The sequence below is a fragment of the Cannabis sativa genome, chromosome 9 (genome assembly GCF_029168945.1).
Source record: "Cannabis sativa cultivar Pink pepper isolate KNU-18-1 chromosome 9, ASM2916894v1, whole genome shotgun sequence".
Classification (NCBI taxonomy): domain Eukaryota; kingdom Viridiplantae; phylum Streptophyta; class Magnoliopsida; order Rosales; family Cannabaceae; genus Cannabis; species Cannabis sativa.
The window spans coordinates 11,940,709-11,961,095 of NC_083609.1; the positions used below are offsets into that span (position 1 = coordinate 11,940,709).

The window sequence follows — 20,387 nt, forward strand, 5'->3', positions numbered from 1 at the left end:
CACTTCAACAAGCTTTATTGGCCAAACAAGCTTGGCGACTCCTTGAACAGCCTGACTCTCTTCTTGGTAGGCTACTCAAAAGTAGATATTTCTCTCAAAATGGTTCCCTTGATGCAACTTTGGGTCACTCACCTTCGTACACTTGGCAAGGGATCCATTGGGGTCGAGAGCTTCTTTTGAAGGGACTTCGTTGGAAGATTGGTGATGGTCGAACAGTACGCTCTGGCTTTGATCCATGGATACCAGGACATAACTCTTTCCTTCCTATTCACTACTCCGGTCCATTTAATGGTGTTGTTGCCAATCTAATAACTGATGAGAGGCAATGGAATGTCCCTGTTTTGCAGCAGTTTTTTTCTACTCTTGATGTGGATAGAATATTGACTATTCCCCTCAGCTTCTTCTCCAGCAGGGATCTCCTAATATGGCACCACCACCTTTCAGGCAACTACACCGTGAGTACAGGGTATCACCTAGCAGCTGCCATTGAAGATAAAGACCAAAGTTCCACTTCAACAAATGCTTCATCTTGGTGGAATTTTTTCTGGTCTATGCAACTCCCTCCAAAAGTTAAGATTTTTGCGTGGAAAGTGATACATGATGCACTCCCAGTTGCCACATCTTTGGTTAAAAGAAAGGTCATTACGGATGCAACCTGCTCGGTTTGCAAACAAGTGTGGGAATCGGTTGGACATGCTCTTTTCGGTTGTAGGTATGCTCGTGCAGTTTGGCGGCACTCTGGAATGTCATTTGATTGACGTCTCTCTTCTGCAATGTCCAAAGGTGATTACTTATGCCATCTTTCTACAATTTACTCTAAACATGAAATGGAACAGATTATGTGCACTCTTTGGGCTATTTGGACTGAGCGGAATCAAGTGGTTCATAATCACAAAGCCAAACCAGCACAGGTCACAGCTAGCTTCGCCATTACTTATTTGACCAACTTCAAATCTGCCCAGACTAAATATCACACGGCTGCAACTTCTGAAGCTTCAAACCAGCAGCCTCGCCTCCACCTGCTGCTCCACCGTGGCTGCCTCCTCTTGCTGGTGCCTTCAAACTCAATGTTGACGCAGCTGTCGACTGCTCAAATAACTTCACAGGTGTGGGGGCTGTCATTCGAACATCTACTGGTTCGGTTGTGGCTGCACTTTCCAAGCAATTAGTGGGCAATTTCAAGTCATATGAAATGGAAGCTTTGGCCATATTCCATAGTCTCAACTGGGCCATACAACAGCAACTACCATTGTCCAACGTTGAAACTGATGCTCTTATGGTGGCTAAAGCTTTGCAAGCTCCCTTCAATTCAAAGTCTGCTTTTAATGATATACTTGTAGACATCTCTTGTCTTTTATCCTTTTTCCCAAATGTAACTGTATCACATGTCAAACGCACTGCCAATCAGGCGGCTCATGGTTTGGCAAAATTTGCATTAGGAGTGGATGAGACTTGTTTTTGGTTTGAGGATATCCCTCAACCTATTTACTTTGTTATTGTAGATGAACTCTCTGTTTAATTTATAATAACAAGTATTTTCACTCAAACAAAAAAAAAAACTCAGATTCTCTCTCTAAAATTCTCTATGTTTTCCTCTCTTAGAATCGCGATCTTCTCCAGCGATTCACTATAGCAATTCAATCTCAAAACCAGCAAATTCATTTTTTTCTCAAGTGATTTCAATAATTGTCAACCTAGCAAAAATCACTATCGTCGATTGTCTTCTCTAGTTTCGGTGACTTTGTCAATTCCTTCTAATTGTTTTCTTCGGCAAAGGGAACCTGTAAATTGATGCATACATAATTGCTTAGCTAGAAAACACAAACTAGAATCAAAACAGATTATAAACCACAACAATCTCTCACAAGCATTCTCAAAAATTATCAAATCAAGTATATACACTCAACAATTAAAATTATATATAATAATAATGATTTATGAACTTAGGATATTTGAAAATATATATCATCTAAAGAAAAATGAAAATAAAAAATTTAAACTTCAATATAATAATGAACCTTGAAATTTTTTCTAAAAATATAAATAAAAAAAAAGTTAAATTAACAAATAGAATAAAAATAAAATATCTAAAGACATCCTTATATATAGACAAAAAAAACTTATGCATTCATATATAACACTATTAGAAAACCAGTTATAAATAATATAAATGAAATATGATATAAAAATTCATAAATATAATAAACAACTAGAAAAAAAAAAAAGATAACCATCTAACTAAAAAAGTGACAACCAAAACAACTAGTTCTAACGATAAAATAACAATGAGAATCAGATCAAAAACTGAAAAATAAAAAAAATTATACAGAAAATTTAAAAGAAACCAGTTCTAATTATCAACTTATACTCACATTCTAATATTACTCTTCCTTTTAAAATGCAAAAATAGAACAAATAATATTTGTGATCAAATATGGGGACTAACAAACTTTGTTAAGTTGATAAAAATCGAAATAAAATGCAACAATAATGACATAGACATATCATACCGAATTTCACTGGGAACAATGCCAATGAAACTACTGCGTGACAATTCATGTTCTACATTGAGCTTTGAAAGACACATGCTCGAGTAACTATGCAATGCCCTATTGCTTAGGAACACTACATTGATTTTCTACTTACTATGCAGTCCCTTATTAATCAAAGAGTTTCTGGAAAATCATGTCAAATTTAAACTTTTAAATTAAACTTTTATAAATATATATTCATACAAAAATTTGGGATCCGTCTTTAAAATTTATATTCATATTCAAAATACACTTATACACATGTCGCATTACGACTATAAAATATAGGCCCAAGTCATCCCGAGACTGAACTCTTCAAGTTTAACCATCTTTATATGTGCAATCATCACAATATCTTTGAGTTGAAAGACTCAACAAAAAAAGTATATAATATATAACATATTACCAACTTGTATTTAGGCGCCCATATACTTATTTATAACTTTTGGCCAACTATGATTGAAGATTCAAAGGCCTATGTAAAAAAGTGTGACAAGTGCCAAAGGTTCTCAAAGATTCTTCTTGCTCTGCCCAATGAGTTAATTCAGATGCAAAGTCCATGGCCATTTGCAATATGGAGAATTGACCTAATTGGACAACTTCCAAAAGGAAAAGTTAGTGTGCAGTATGTTGCTCACTATTTTACTAAGTGGACGGAAGCAAAACCACTAGTGATAATAACTTCTAAGAAAGTCTTAGATTTTTTGGTAAAAAGTACATTATATGTCATTACGACCTTCCTCATAATATTGTCTTAGATAATGAGAAATAGTTTGACATCCAGATGTTTACAGACTTCTATACGAAATATGGAATTGTAAAGAGCTTCTCAAAAGTGGTACACCCTCAAGCAAATGGGCAGGTCGAAATAGTGAAACTCAAGGACACTCTAAAAAAATGTCTTGTAGAAACTAAGGGTAATTGGCCTGAAGAACTACCTGAAGTACTCTGGTCTTATTGAACCACTGAATGGACAACTACTGGATAGACTCCTTTTGCATCAGCCTATGTCTATGAAATAATGCTACCGGTGGAGTTGGAACCTTTGTCCCATAGAAGACTATGCTATGATCAAGATGTCAACCATAACCTCCTAATAGCGTCATTAGATGAACTTGAAGAAAGAAGAGATCTAGCACGCTTAAAGCTTCAAGCCCATCCACAGAAAGTGGCTATATACTTCAACAAACAAGTAAAGGAAAGAAAGTTCTTTTTGGGAGATACGATACTCAGAAGATTTCTTTAATATGAAAGACAGCGTGGCTCTTGTGCTCGAACCAAATTAGGAGGGGACGTATAAAGTCACCGAAGTTACAAGTTTTGGAGTATACAAATTGGGGCGGATGATGAAAAATGGAACTCGTCTTAGTGCCTCAGTATTAGAGCGAAGAACATTTAAGAAAATTCTACCAATAAATGTAAAGGTCTGAAGACCACCTAATTGCATAGTGTTGTACAACACCATTCTTAAGTGGTTCCTTTTAGATGGACTGTTCATTCAGAAGTTTTTAAATTTTTAGTGCTAAGGTCTGAATGACCATATTTTTATAAAATATTACTTTTAAGTAATGTCCTCTGGATAGATTTCCCATTTAAAAGCTTTGAAGTTTATTTTTCTAAGATTTGTTTGATCGTGTAATAGTTTTTTATTTTTAATAAATGTAAGTTACAAAAACCACACATTCTTACTAATAAATAAAGGCTAATTAGGATTTTTGCTCCCTGAACTTTGACATGTACCAAATCATGCCCCCTAAACTTTTAAGGTCATTAAAAATGCCCCGTGAACTATTGAGATTGTTAGATTTAAGGACTTTTTTCTAATTTTAGTAAAAAAGTCTAATATGGATGAAAGTTCATGAGGGAGCATGGTTTAGTACATAAACAATCACTGAAATAGTAAAATTGAATGAAATTAGACAAAAGTCCTTAAATCCAACAATCTCAATAGTTTAGGGGGCATTTTTAACGACCTTAAAAGTTCAGGGGGCATAATTTGGTACATGTCAAACTTCAGGGGGCAAAAATCCTAATTAGCCATAAATGAATAAAGCGATTCATTATAATTCAAATTGTGTTAAGATTTGATATGATTCCTTGCAAAAATTAGTGATTTATTTTTAAAAGTCACTGAACTACCTAACATGTATACAAAAAGGTCCACCCAGTTATAAGGTCCGAACATGCTGCTATGGAATACTTTGGTTAATTTATAAGTGACGAAGAGTTTAAAGTCTGCTGAGTCACTTAGGGGACACCTACACCCTTACAACATAGGTAAGAAGCATGTGAAAATAATTAAGCAAAATCTAAGAATTAAATATATATATATATATATACAAAAATAAAAATGGCTTTATCAGATATAAAAAGGTTAAAGTCTAGGATTAAAAGTTGTCCGGCCAGCCATATGTCTGCATAAAAAGAAAAATAAAGCCATTAAAAACTGTTTAGTTGGCTAAATTTTCCAAAAAGTATGGCCTTTAGACCAAACAAAAAAGAAAGCCTTCAGAAGTCCATCAGGGTTGTAGGGTTGGGATAGTCATTCACCGAAGATCCGTCTTGTTGAGTAATCGAGAAGTTGGGATCAACCGCCTTAGTCTGCTCGGCGTTTCCACTAGCACCTCCGTTGGTATTCTCTCTGACCAATTTTTCTTCTTCAACTTCATTGGCATCCTCCTCGGCCTTTAGACTTTGGCACATCCCAATCAGAGCGTCGTGATCTTTTAGCTTGAGATACCCAAAGTTGCTTTCCCGATTGGCCTTCCCGAATTCATAGAAGATCTTTGCGCCAACTAATTCATAGGTCTCTTTATCCTTGGCACGGGCTTCCTTCTCTTCGGCCAGGTCCTTGGCTAGGGTCTTAATGTTCTCATCATGGCCTTTAAGTAGCTTCTGAAGACTTTCCCTCTCCTTAATTAGCTTATTCACCGTGCTCTATCATAACTGAAATTTTGTTCTTCCCATCAAAACACTTGATCTCAAATTTTATAGAACACACTATCTTTGACATTTTTCTGTGTTGATCTGAACCTTGGCTCTAATACCACTTGTTGAGAAAAATAATAACTTTAAGTGCAACGGAAAAATATAGAAGCAAAGCAAATAAATTTACTCGGTTTGGTAAATTACCAAACTCACAAAGAGAGATATATTTCACTTATAACTCAAAATTAAATACTCACTATCTCAATTTCTCCACCCAAATCCCAATACACCATTTACTTCTTCCTCACTCTCATCACACTACAAACTTATACTCACCTTTCTTTTTACAACTTACTTCCTCTCACACACACTCTCTCTCTCTCTCTCTCTCTCTCTCTCTCTCTCTCTCTCTCTCTCTCTCTCTCTCTCTCTCTCTCTCTCTCTCTCTCTCTCTCTCTCTCACACACACACACACATATAAAAGAGTCACGCGACAGAAAGTTTAAATTTTATTTTCGACATGTTTAATATTTCAATTTTTGTTAAAATTTTGCAGGATGTCTTAAATAACTTTAATGTACACGACCATGAAAAAAATAGACTAAAAAAGTCTCTCGAATGTTGAAACAGGTAGGAGTATATCAGTGCGCCACTTTTAAAAATGTGCATTGTTTTTCGGCGTATTAAATTTTTCTGAATTTTTCAAAATTTTGTAAATTAAATAACTATAATATACACGACTATATAAAAAAAAAGACTAAAAAAGTTTGTCGGGTGTCGAAATAAATAAGAGTACATTCGTACATCACTTTTAGAAATGTGCATTGTAGAATTTTTTAAAAATAAATTCTTAATTTTATAAATACAATATTTAGGGAAATTACCTCATATACTTATTTTTTAACTTTTGTTTTTTACATTTACGGTTTGAGTTTCTCCGGTAGTTTCTTATGTGGGTTGCTATGCGGATTTTTGTTGCAATTTAGATTGCTCCGTTAATTGCTATAAGGGTTTCTATGTAAAATTTCGTAAAAGTACAAAAAAAAAACTATTTTAAAGTGTGAAAATAAAACAATTCTTAATATAAATATTAATTAAATATATATAAAAAAAAATACCGTGACTACAGTACACAACATATATACCGTGCACTGTAAAAAAAAAAAAAACCTCAAAATAGTATATCGATTGGAGTCTCCTTAGAGCATTAACCACAGCATATATACATATATGCCGGTTGGAGATGCTCTAATAATTACCAAATATAGAAACAAAATTAATTTGAGTCAAAACTCTAACAAAAACTCTCATGAATACCAAAACTAATAAAAAAATCTACAAAAACAACTCTTTAAAGGGATCTACTACACAAATTTCCTACAATCTCACAATTTGAAAGTATAGCAAAACTGATTAAACTATATAATATACACACATATATAAAATATTAAAGACAAAAGCACTGCATATTTAGTTGGACTCATCCCTAGAAAAATCCCACTAATCAAGAAAACGCATAAAATGTTTTTGAGCTTTTGGGTGTCGTTTTTACATATTGAAACTTTATAATTTAACAAAATAGATTAGAACCCTAAACAGTTTCAAAAGAGTTCAGTTTATTCAGCTAAGCATATCAGAGTTTGTCTCATTCATGTTTACTAGAACTGTACCAAAGCATCTTAAGCAACAACAGCAGCACTTAGTTTCATAAGCACACTTTCTGACAATTAAGTAATTAAATAATTCTGAATAGGGACTTTATTATGTTAACCAAGCTGTCATTAGTAATAATAATCCACTGATACACTTTAATCCAAATGTATTCCATTCTATAAAGTGGAAAATAAAATTACATATAAAAAACAATCATCATATCTCTCTCTCCTTATCTCACCAAATCATCAAAAACCTTAAACTAAGTTCCAAAAACCAATTAAAGGACAAAAACTAAAACTCAACAAAAGAATAAACAAAACACAGAGAATCAGGGCCATGTCTTTATCTTAAATATATATGTATAGTTTTCTTTTCTTTAGTCTCAAATGGGGTATTCTCACTCTCTTTTGACTGCCTTCAGTCCAAGATACTTCTTTTCTTTCCACAAGGACAAGGACTTGGGATCACATGGTGTCACTAACTTTAGTAGCTCATCTATTTCACTTTATTATTCAAAAACAAAAAGCATAGTATATGTATTCCCACAAGATTAAAAGAGACCCAATTTGGATGAAGAAACTTATAAATATATATCCTTTTAATTTATCATCATCCTTCTTTACAAAAGGAAATCAAAAACCATCCCAAGAAAAACATTAAAAACACCTATGATGTTAAAGGGACTATTTATATTATATTATATAACAATAACAGTAATAATAACACAAAAGATCCTATTAGCCAAACTGCTATGCTTTGCTTTTCCTTCTAATTTTTGAAAAAGAACAATAGCAGTAGAATTGTGCTGTTGTTCAGTTCATGCTCTATGATGTCTATGGTTGTTCTTTTCTGCAGCAATGGAAAGCAGCCTTGAGACACCTTGAGTCCAAATATCATACTCTCTTTGGTTCCTACACTCAAAATCTACAACGCCACGCGTGATAGTTTTCAAACCGAAGTAACGCCGGTTCTCACCGCCTTCAAGCAAGTGGCGACCAGGCCAAGCCGGCATATCTTTAATCACTTCCACAACCACATCTGCAAAATTTTACAAAAGAAGAACCATGTTGAGTTTTTCTCTTTTTTGGTTTAAGCTTTAATGATCCACTTTAGAACTTTCACAAATCCCCAAATGGAACAAGACCCACCTCCATTTCTGCTTCATAAAAATTATTAGTGAAAGACAAAAGCAGTAAGAACTTACTCTTTTTCTTTTTTGTGATGGTCCCAGCAACGTGCCTACTCTTCATCTTCAACATAACCTGCACAAAAAGAAGTTCCAAAGTGTCTTAATGCTTTTGTTAAAGGGAAAAAGAAAAATCAAAATCAAAATTTAAAGACACAAAAACATCCAATTCCTTCAATCATACTCACACCCTCTTCTTTTCTTTTCTTTTTTATTTTCCTTTCTTTCTTGCATATGGAAACCTTTTCAAACAATCAAGTTCACACAAACCACTCAATCAACCCCAAAAGTCCCTACTGATGCTCAAATAATTTTGGCTAGAAATTTCAAATACAGTAAACCATGTGACTAGAAAAAAAAAATTACCTGGTTTGTTCTGTTGATGTAAACCGACACAACTTTCCAATGAAGACCACCTGTGTTCAGATTAAGATAATAAAAGACTGTCATTGAATGAATCAAAAAAACTTAAACATGCGAAATTCAAGATATGATTTGGGACACCAAAAAGACTTTAATTAATTAAGCTAAACCAAATTTACCTTTACGGGTTCGTTTGAGGAGTTCACAGCCTCTGGCTAGTAATTCTCTACTGCAAATACCAAGAAAGTTTTCCTCAGGAACAAGTTCACCGCTGAAACTACTGTTGGAATTACCGTTACTACCGTTACCACCGTTAACTCCTCCTCCTATCCCTTTCTCCACCGGAATAACAGCCGCTATATTCCACACTTCCTTTAATGCCCTCGCCTTTAAAGTAGCCGCGCCACGCAGAGCTGTATAAACCACAGGGCGATTTTAGTAAAATATAATTTTAAGAAAAGAATTTTCAATTCCAAAACTCAAAATATACGATCCTCACCAGTGGCCGCACCGGCGGTTAAAGTCATGATATCGCCGGCAGAACGTACGTTAACGGCTGAGCTAACGACCGAGGCAAGGTATTCCCGTTCGGCGCCCATGGCCTCGGCTGCCTCTACGCATTGAGCAGCGACTAAGGTAGCTGCAGAGGCCACGGCCATGTCTGTCTTAGCCCTCTGCTCATCTTTCCCGGACCCAGATGAGGCTGCGGTGGCTGCAGCTATGGCGGCCACTGCGGCGGCGACTCCAGCTACGGAAACGGCGGCATGGAGCTGGGCGTTCTGGGCTCTGGTTTCTTCTTTCTTTTTCTCCCTCCTGTCCTTGAGCCACCTACCGACTGTTTTCCCACCTCCGTTTGAAACTCCACCGCCAGCGGGACCGGTAGCCGGAGCTCTGTATTGGGTATTTAAATGATTGGTAGAACGATAAAACTGCATAAAGAACAAATAACTAATATAAATTGGACAAATAGAGAGAGGCCCAAGCTGGGCAAGCAGGATCGGGAAATGAGTTTCATGTAACAACCACACAAAAACAAAATATTGAAATATTAATATTATATTTGAACAATTTTAAAATGGAATGAAACGATGGGTTCTTTGCTATTTAATGATGAGCTATTAATAGAAGACTGAAGTAAGACCGAAGATGAGCATTCAGCGCAGGTAAGTTCTCGTGGCAGTGTCGTTTGGTAAAAAAAAATATAATTAAAAAAAAAAACACCAAAATGACAGAGAGGACAATATTTGGGGGTGGTCTACAGTCTACTGCGCGTTACTAAAACCAGCTCAGTTAGTGTTTATTGGTGTGGCCATGTGGTTGGAGGAGTGGAGGGGACCAATCTCATGATTCTACACACTACACGATTGGAAACTATGACTCTGGTTCTTCTCCTTCTTCTTCATAGTCTTCTGCCCATTAATAATTAAAATAAAACACATCCCAACAACAAATAAGACTAATTTATTACTTGTTAATGAAGGAACCCAGTTTGTTTTTATTGGTAAGGGAGTCTATGAAGATGTATTATTAATTAAAAAACTTAATCAAGTCATTAAGCCATTTGTACAGAGCTGTGAATTGGTTTTAATTAAAACCAATTATGTATGACGTTGTCCAGGTGTGTGCGTATTGGTTAGAGAGAAAGCTGTGATTTATGTTTCGACCGCTCTCTGAGCGCGTCAGAGACTTGGGTGTTTTATTTTCCTGCTTTTAAAGCTACACAGACTGAAACAACAAAAAAAAAAAAGAAGAAGAAAGAGACAATCATCATAGTCCGGCCACCGTTGAAAACCCAAAAAGAGAATGACACAACAAACCTTGGCATCGTCGATTTCGGAGGGTGAGACCGGTGGACTGTCTGTTAAGGAACCACAGCTTTGGGTTCCATTAAGAGGACCACTACTATGGGAGAGTCTGCCTGAAGTTCTAGGCGATACCTCTTGCTGCGAGAACAAAAAGGAAAAAGAGTGAACCGATTAAAATTATAAGAACGACCCAGAAATGGAAATTTGGAAAATGAACAAAAATTTGATGAAAATTTATTTTATTAGTATTATTATATAATTTGCAGAAAAAACCAAAACCCAGAAGAAAGCTAACAAAGACAAAAATAAACAACAACGATATAAATAGAGTTAAAAACAAAAACTAAAGATAAAATCCCACTTATTTGTCTTCTTATTCTTCATCACCATCTTCATCAATACTTACCGACTGTGACATTATACGGTCCAAAACCATCTGAGAAGTTTCCGAAGAAGCAAACGAAAACGGGTTCCCGGAAAAAGTAACACCACCTTCTTCTATCTCGCCGGCGATGTCCTCCGGTATTGCTCCGTTACCACCTCCTCCGCCGCCCATGGTCTTAGAAAGGACCATATGAGATGGAGCTATGGCTTTAGATACTTCCAGGGCGGAAACGCTCCAAGAGCGTGAGAGAAACTCCATAGGCTCTCGTGGAGTCTCCGGTGGCCGGAACAATGAGGATGTGTGAACCGGGTCAGGTCTCCAGGTTTCAGTACTGGCCTTTTCCATTTAAGTAGTACTTTGTTTAGGTAAAACTGGTTCCGGGTTTTAATGGTGGTGGTAGTGGGAGTGGTGGTGCGCAGGTTAAGTATGGTCTTGTAACTGTGAATGTTAAGGTCCGCGCTTTATAGAGGCGAGTGGGACTGTTGGAGAGAGAGAGAGAGAGAGGAGTGGAACTGACTCGAGTGACGGAATTAATGTCCCCAAAATGTCGTTTTATTTTATGTCCAACAAGAATAATTGTCGTTTTTATTTGATCTTGTAAAAGTTGCTTCGTTTTTGCTGGTAAATATTATTTTGGACCTTGTGTTTTGCAAAAGTGACTAATTGGACGCTCTATTTCATTAAATGATAAAATGATCTTGTATTTTCTAAAATAGTAAAAATAAGACCTTAAGCTTAATTTTCGACAATATTTTTTTTAATATGACTAACTTGAAGATAATTCTTAACACGAACAAATATAAAAAAATATAAGTACAGTTTTATTAAGGTTGAGCATCGGTCGGTTTGGTCGGTTTTATATAGATAAAAATCCAAAATTCAGTTTTCGGTCTGAATTGGTGCAATCCAAAAACCGATCAACCAATCCAGAACCTATTTTAAAACCGATCGTTTTGAACCTCGGTTTGGTCGGTTTAAATCGCCCAAACTGAACTTTTATTTTAAAAAAAATGATCCAAATTATTCTATAAATACATTATTCTACATTTTACAACTACAAACATACAAATTAATTGTTCAAAAACTAATTATCTTATTCTTTTAACTTTAATATTAATAAAAAAATTAGTATATTATTAGTAATTATAATGCATGCAAAAAAAAACTTAATAAATTAATATATATCTATATGTATAACGGTCAGTTTCAGTTTTTTCGGTCAGTTTATTACCAAAAAAAAAACCTACCGTTCAATGGCAGTTTTAACCGTTAGCGATTTTTCGGTTTTTAGTTTTGTCGATTTCGGTTCCAACGGTGTTCGGTAGGTCGGTTTGAACAGTTTTTTTAGTTCTCTGGATTTTATGCTCACCCCTAAGTTTTATCATGACACCTTTAGATCAGATTAATATTAAATTTTATTTTGACAAAAAAATCAGTTCAGGGTCCTATTTGTATAATTTTAGAAAATACTGGGTCTATTTTGTCATTTAACAAAACAGAAAGTCCAATTGGTAACTTTTACAAAATACAAGGTCCAAAATAGTATTTACCTTTGTTTTTTCTCTTTTATTTTTCATAATTAATGGTAAAAGTTTAAATTAAATTTACTTTAGTCTTTGCGACTTCTTTCAATCAATAGAGAATACTAGAAAATTGTAAAGACCGCTTAGCATTAATTTAAAAATTAGCAGATAATTAGGGTTTAATTATGAAAATTAATTATTAGTTTTAAATTACTAACTTATGATGATTTATTTGAATTTGGAATGCATTTTATATGTTATATATGGAATTTCATAATTTTGCATGTTTTGTGCCCGGCAATATTGGAACGTGGTGTTTGGCTACTAAAATCACATCCTAGTATTTTTAGTATAGCGGGGCATTGTAGTTAGACATTGGGAATGTCAGGATTAGTTGAGAATTTAGAATTGACCAAAATACCCCTAAGTGACCTTTTATGATTTATAGTGTGGGAAGGGCAAAATAGTCATTTTGCTTTTTGGTGTTTTATCCTTTAGTGGACATATGTTAAGTAAATAAATATGATTTTATATATGTTATCAATTAAATAAAACAATTTTTATAGTTATCTCATTTTACAAAAAAAAAAAAATCAAATATCATCAAAGATCACTTTTTCTCTCAAGCTCTCTCTCTCTCCTTCGAACCTCATAGAACCAGCTAGGGTTCTAATTTTTTCTTCAGCAATTCTAGTATTTTCAGCAAGCTTTGGGTGTTTCCAAACTCAAGGTAAATCTCTAGCAACTTCCTCCTTAGTTCTTGAGTTTTAAGTTTAGAGTTTTTGCATGATTTTGGTTTTTATGTTGCTGTAGTTGTTGTTATTGTTTATGGTTATTTTTTGGAGCTTGATTATGTTTACATATGTTGAATTAAGCTTGTTTTAGTGGCTGTTAGTAGGGTTAAGTAAGTTTGGAGTTTTAGAACTCAAACTTGAAGCTTTAATGGTGATTTCAGATTCTGAGCTTGGGTAGTTGTTTTATTGCTTGGAAATGGATTATTGGGGTATATTATGCAGGTATGGAAAGTTTGGTTAAGTTTGGAATCAATTTGGTTAGGGTTTGGAATTGTTTGGGTTTTCTGGGTAAAACCGGGTAACCGGTTTTTGCAGCAGAGTTCCCGAAAAATTCAGCTTGTTGATTTGCGTTAGTTTTTTCAGGTTTTTGGTTGGTTAATTCCCTGCTAGTTTATAGAGTATTGCCATATTGAGTTGCAGTAGATAGGTTTTTGGTTTAAAACCTAAGTCTCGGTTGTGATTTAGCGTATCACTTATCCTTCTGGATATTGATGTGATTTAGGAGCCTGTAATTCGCCGAGCAGTTGTTCCACTCAGGTTGGCCGGCACACCTGAATTTGGAATTGAGGTAAGATTAGTATAATGATATGCATATGTTTATACATGTTTAGCGTACATGTTAGTTGCCGTCAGAATAACACATCAGGGTATCGGTGAGGTGTAGATAGAGTTGCACCGAGATACCAACAGATATATGTTAGGCAAATCTATAGCCATCAGATTAGCATATCAGGGCAACGGTGACGAGTACATAGAGTTGGACCGAGATGCCAACAAATATATGCTAGGCTATCAAATAGTATGAGTTATCTGCTACCAGGGACGGAGCTACTTTAGCTCCAAAGGGGGCCATGGCCCCTCCTAAAATTTTGGACAAAAGAAATTTATAAAGCAATTTAATGTTAAAAATTTTATTTTTTCAAAAAATTATGTATTTGGCCCCTCTTAATTATTTATTTTATCTTTTGGCCCCCCTTATTCTTAACTTCTGCCTCTGTCCCTGTCTGCTACCACATCAGTACGACTAGAGTACTGAGTATAGGCTGGATTCGCAGGTGTATGAGCGCCAGATTATAACCGGGATATTAGTATGTTTTATGTTATATTTTTCTTACTGAGTCTGTCAACTTACAGTGCTATTTTAATGTGTAGGTAAGGGCAAAGCTAAAGTTGAGGAGCTGTGAGAACGAGCAGGTGAAGATTGTACATGTCGGGGCGGTTAGGCCTGGAGCGTACGATCTTTGGGACATCAAGGCTTTCGCTGTATAGTCGCTAGGCGACAAAACTTTTGTATATGAATAGCAAATTTTTGTAAATGTATTTTGTAACGGGATCTCGAAATTTTATATATGTATTACTTTATGTTTTTAATTAAATAAGCAAACTTTAATTAATCACGTTTTTCATTAATCTCGTTGATTAGCAACGAGCTGCACAGTACGTTCAAAATCTTATTTATTTTCATGCCTAATTTGAATGAGAATAAAAAAACCAATGCCACTGTTGGAATAAAAGTTAAGAGGGTTGAAGTGAAATGGTCGTTGCCTCCTTGAAGGTCGATTTAAGATCAATGTTGATGCTGGTTTCACGGGAGGTTCTAGGGCCGCTATTGTGAGTAATGTGGTGCATGATGCTACTAGTGTCATTGTCTTTGCCTCAAAAATTCTCTTCGTTGCATGTTAAACTTCATGCATGCTATATGTGATAGTTTCCAAGTGGGACTGCAATTGCATCTTTGAAGTTGAATCAAATTGTCGTTCATGGTAAAGAAGTTGGCTGCTGGGATGTAGATTGATTGGTAAGACAAATTAGAAGTTTACTTATGCATAGACTATTCGCCTTGACTTGTATTAGGATCCTTAGCTTGATTGTTATTTCAGTTAGGTTGTTAGTGTAATTAGGCACGTGTTCTTTTCCTTTGCATCAATTCTGTTATTCTGTTATACCAGAGTTTTGTTTCCTTTCCCTTTGTATCAGGAGCTTTGCTCTATATATATTTTGTATCTCTTATTCAATTCAATAAATGAGAATAAACGATTCACTATGTTCTTTAATTCTCACAGCTAATATGGTATCAGATTGATACATTCGCTTCCGCTTTCATCTTCTTCTCTGATCTTTCTCTAAGATCATCTTCTTCTTCACGCATCAATGGCCAAACACAACACAAGGAGCTCTGTCAACGATGAGAACGGCGACACTTCGTCTGATCCCATTCCCAATCCTGAGATTCACTCTACTCCTACTCCTCAAGCCAACACAGAAACCAGAGATCGACCTGCTCATGAGGATCCTTCCAGTCCTTATTTCTTGAGCACAGGAGATCATCCAGGTCTTCTGCTTGTATCTACTCTTCTCACAGGATCTAATTTTCAATCCTGGCGTAGAGCAATCACCATGGCTTTTGCTGCCAAAAACAAGACTGCCTTCCTTGATGGCAGTCTTCCCAAACCAGATCCCACAGATCTATCCTTTTGTGCCTGGACCAGATGCAACAACATGGTCATGTCATGGCTCCTTCACTCGGTTTCTCCACAAATCGCACAAAGCATCATGTTCTTTAACCTTGCATCTGATATGTGGAATGATCTTGTCGATCGATTCAATGAAGGAAATGGCCCACGCATTTTCCAGCTCAAGGCCGAACTTCATAGTCTGCAGCAAGGAGATTAGTCCATCAGTTCTTACTTCACAAAACTCAAGTCTCTATGGGATGAATTGAAGTAATTTTAACCATCTGCAAATTGCACTTGTGGTGCTCTTCAACGCCTCCAAGAATTCTAAAATATGGATCAGGTCCTTCAATTCCTCACTGGACTCAACGAATCCTACAACTCGGTAAGAGCTCAAATCCTTCTTCTTGAACCTATACCTTCTATTTCCAAAGTTTTTGCTATGGTTATTCAAGAAGAGCGCCAAAGAACCCTTGGTTCTACTTTGCCTCCTATGGCTACTGCTGCTACTCAGCCACCTAATCAACCAAGAAGCAAGAAACCCAGGCCTTCTTGCTCTCATTGTCACAAGGCTGGTCATCTTGTTGACAAATGTTACTTTCTCCATGGATTTCCCCCTGGCTATGGTGACAAGAACAAGTCAGACAAATCCAAACAACCTCCTCAGGCTAATCAGACCAGTACTGTCTCTGGTTCTACTACTCATCTTTCATGCAATGAAACTGGCCAAACTCTTACTAATCCTCCACCTGATCTCACTGCACATTACCAGCAACTAATCTCTTTTTTGAGTCAGCAGCTTCAACAACAGAACTCGAAATCAGACACTCACTCTGTTGTTGCAGCAACTAATCTTGCTGGTACTCATTCTTTTTCCTCTTCTTTTTGGATTATTGATAGTGGTGCTACTCACCACATTTGTTATGATTCAAAGCAATTTGTTTCTTTTAATAATCAGGTTCATCCAAAGCATGTCATATTACCAAATGGTAGCCTTATTCCCATTATTAAATCTGGCACTGTCATCATAAACCAGAAACTCAAACTTAACAATGTTCTATATGTTCCTTCCTTCAAGTACAATTTATTTTCTGTCCAATCATATCTTGAAGATTACAATAATTTCATTTTTTTCACTAATGCGCACTGTTTTATTCAGGCACCCCTAGTGACTTCGAAGGTTGGGATGGCTAACAAGATTGGAAAGCTCTACATTCTAAAGCAATCCCCAATCTCTACTGGTTCCACTCCTTTACCTTACAATAAATGTAATGCTTATACTGTAATTCAACACAATGACCTTTGGCACAATCGCCTCGGTCATCCATCTGTAAGCATATTGAAAGGAATGAATAAAGAGATCATTTTTTCTTTTCATAAACAACATCCCTCTCATTGTTCCATCTGTCATCAAGCAAAACAAAAGAAACTCCCTTTTATTTCTCACAATAATTTTTCTGCAAATTGCTTTGACTTGGTACATATGGATGTTTGGGGTCCCTTTCACTTGCCTAGCCTTGAAGGCTTCAGATATTTCCTCACCATTGTTGAGGATAAGTCTAGATATACATGGACTTACATGATGAAAACAAAAGGGGAAGTGCAAACCATTATCCTTGCCTTTTATTCTTTGGTTCTTACTCAGTTTTCAGCCAAAATCAAAGCAATACGATCTGACAATGCCAAAGAATTTAATATCAACAATTTCTATACCAAAATAGGTATTTTCCATTACAATTCATGTGTTGATACCCCACAGCAAAACTCAGTTGTGGAGAGAAAACATCAACACATTCTCAATGTGGCTAGATCCCTCGTTTTCCAATTTCAGATTGCTCTGGTTTACTGGCCTTATGCAATTCACACAACCACTTACCTGATCAATAGGACACCATCAAAGGTCCTCCATACCAAAACTCCCTTTGAATTATTGCATAACAAAAAGCCATCCTATGACAACCTTAGAACATTTGGATGCCTTGCATATGCCTCCACACTTGACAGAAATCGTCACAAATTTTCTCCAAGAGCTAATAGCTGTGTTTTTCTTGGCTACCCTTCTGGAATGAAGGCTTACACCCTCCTTGATTTGCAAACTAATTCTATCTTTCAATCAAGGAATGTTATCTTCCATGAAACAATTTTCCCTTTTCCCAAATATAATAACACACAATAATTGGATCAATTGTTTCACACCATTATTCTCCCTTCATCTCAACCTCCCACTACTGTTCCATATCCCACCAGCAGTGCACCAATCCCTACCAAAGTTCCAAACACTACAACTTCCAAAACTGGCAGAAAAATCACAAAACCCCAACATTTAGAAGACTACATCTGCTCTGTAGACACCACTACAGATCCCACCTCCCACCCCATACAGAGCTACATGTCTTACCATAAACTATCTCCTCAGTTTCTTCAAGCTATACTTTCTGCCTATACCATTACTGAGCATAAACATTACACTGCTGCTGCCAAAGATCCCAGATGGAACAATGCCATGAATGTTGAAACAAAGGCTTTAGAAGACAACCACACATGGATTGTGGTTTCTTTACCTCCTGGATACACTCCCATTGGATGTAAATGGGTATATAAAATAAAATATCTCTGCAATGGGGCAGTAGATAGGCTCAAGGCCAGATTAGTGGCCAAAGGTTACACTCAAAAATATGGCATTGACTATCTTGACACTTATGCACCTGTTGCTAAGTTCAACACTTTGAAAATCCTTCTTGCCCTTGCTGCAATACAAAATTGGGAACTCCATCAAATGGACATAAACAATGCGTTCCTTCATGGCAACTTACATGAAGAAATCTACATGAAACTTCCTTCAGGTTATAAACCTGCCACCAAACTTCCCCCCAATGCAGTTTGCGAACTCCAAAAGAGCATTTATGGTCTTAAACAGGCTTCGAGACAATGGTATGCTAAAATAAGCACTACCTTAATCTCTAATGGTTTTGCTCAATCCCAATCTGATCATTCCTTGTTCCGTAAATCCACTCCCAAACTCTTCATGGCTGTTCTCATCTATGTAGATGACATTGTCATTGCTAGTAGCAATGCCTCAGCAACAGTTGAGTTCAAAAAATTTCTGAATGCTAAATACAAATTAAAAGACCTTGGCCAACTTAGATTTTTTCTTGGCATAGAGGTGAGTCGATCACCTACTGGAATTTACATCTCTCAAAGGCCTTTTACTCTCCAATTATTGAATGAAACCGGTTATCTTGGTTCCAAACCCGTTTCTACCCCAATGGAGCCTAATCTCAAATTGAGCTCCACTGATGGACAACCTTTATCCAATCCTACTACTTATCGTAGTCTCATAGGCAAGCTTTTATATCTTACCATCACGCGACCTGATCTCTCATACACAGTTAATAGGCTAAGTCAATACTTAGCATCTCCACGGAAACCTCACTTGCTTGCTGCTCAACGAATTCTGCAATATCTTAAAACCACCCCTGGTCAGGGATTATTTTTTTCCAACAAATCCGAGTCTCATGTCTCTGCTTACGCAGAAACAAGTCTCAATATCAAAGTCTTCTCTGATGCAGATTGGGGCAGCTGCATTGACACTAGGAGGTCAATTTCTGGCTATTGCGTGTTCATTGGCAACTCATTAGTATCCTGGAAATCCAAGAAACAGGCCACTGTTTCTCGATCTTCAGCTGAAGCTGAATATCGAGCAATGGCTCATGCTACTTGTGAAATAACTTGGATACTTGCTATCTTAAAAGACTTTCACATTGCCCACAACACACTTGCCACCCTCTATTGTGATAATGATGCTGCAATACACATATCAAAAAATCCAGTCTTCCATGAGCGCACCAAGCATGTAGATATCGATTGCCATATCGTAAGGGAAAAGGTTCAACAAGGGACAATCAAAATGTTGCACGTTTCCTCCAACAACAACCTAGCATACATCTTCACCAAAGCTTTATTTCCAGCTCCTTTCAAAAACATGGTCAGCAAGATGGGTGTCAAAGATTTATACACTCCACCTTGAGAGGGGCTATTAGGATCCTTAGCTTGATTGTTATTTCAGTTAGGTTGTTAGTGTAATTAGGCACGTGTTCTTTTTCTTTGCATCAATTCTGTTATTCTGTTATACCAGAATTTTGTTTCCTGTCCCTTTGTATCAAGAGCTTTGCTCTATATATATTCTGTATCTCTTATTCAATTCAATAAATGAGAATAAACCATTCACTCTGTTCTTTAATTCTCACAGCTAATAACTTGCCAATTCCTTTATAATTATTTAATGTTTCGTTAAAGAAAAAAGAAAAATAAAAAATAAATTTAATATTTGTTTAATCTCTTCCAGTACGTGACACTATACATGTGATTTATTTGTAGAATTTCTTTTTTGAATAGTATTTGTAGCATTACTATTGATAATATTCTTCAAATTTTATAGTTAACTTTTCTTATTTATATTCAACAATATCTATATTTTCTAACTTATTGTTTTGTCATTTTTTTTTTGGAATATTTATGTACTAGTAAATAACCTGCGCTTCACGGCGGATGTTAATTTTTTTTTAATTATATATATAAAATTAATTATGTATTTTATTTGATGATAACTAAATAATAAAATTAAATTAAATTTCAAATTTATTCATTTTCCATATAAATTTTTAAAAAATATGAGAAATTAGATGTAAATTCAGGCCAACTCGATCCAACGATTAGAATTTGGGTGTTATATATATCCTATTTAAGATAATAACGGATTCTAT

The 20,387-nt window shown here is 35.8% G+C and overlaps 2 protein-coding genes across 2 annotated transcripts; one reads left to right on the forward strand and one right to left on the reverse strand.

Moving 5' to 3' along the window:
- Nucleotides 1–7,680: 7,680 nt before the first annotated feature.
- LOC115722520 (VAN3-binding protein) lies at nt 7,681–11,373 on the reverse strand. Its single transcript, XM_030651749.2, has 7 exons — nt 10,876–11,373; nt 10,482–10,607; nt 9,164–9,593; nt 8,844–9,077; nt 8,668–8,717; nt 8,320–8,377; nt 7,681–8,153 (listed from the first exon to the last, which is right to left on the reverse strand). Exons 1-7 carry the CDS (start codon nt 11,197–11,199, stop codon nt 7,933–7,935), a joined length of 1,443 nt encoding a protein of 480 aa, XP_030507609.2. The 5' UTR covers nt 11,200–11,373; the 3' UTR covers nt 7,681–7,932.
- A 3,949-nt stretch (nt 11,374–15,322) lies between these two features.
- On the forward strand, nt 15,323–15,844 carry LOC133031234 (uncharacterized). The gene has a single exon (XM_061104688.1). The coding sequence runs from the start codon at nt 15,323–15,325 to the stop codon at nt 15,842–15,844; it is 522 nt and encodes a 173-aa protein (XP_060960671.1).
- Nucleotides 15,845–20,387: the final 4,543 nt, after the last annotated feature.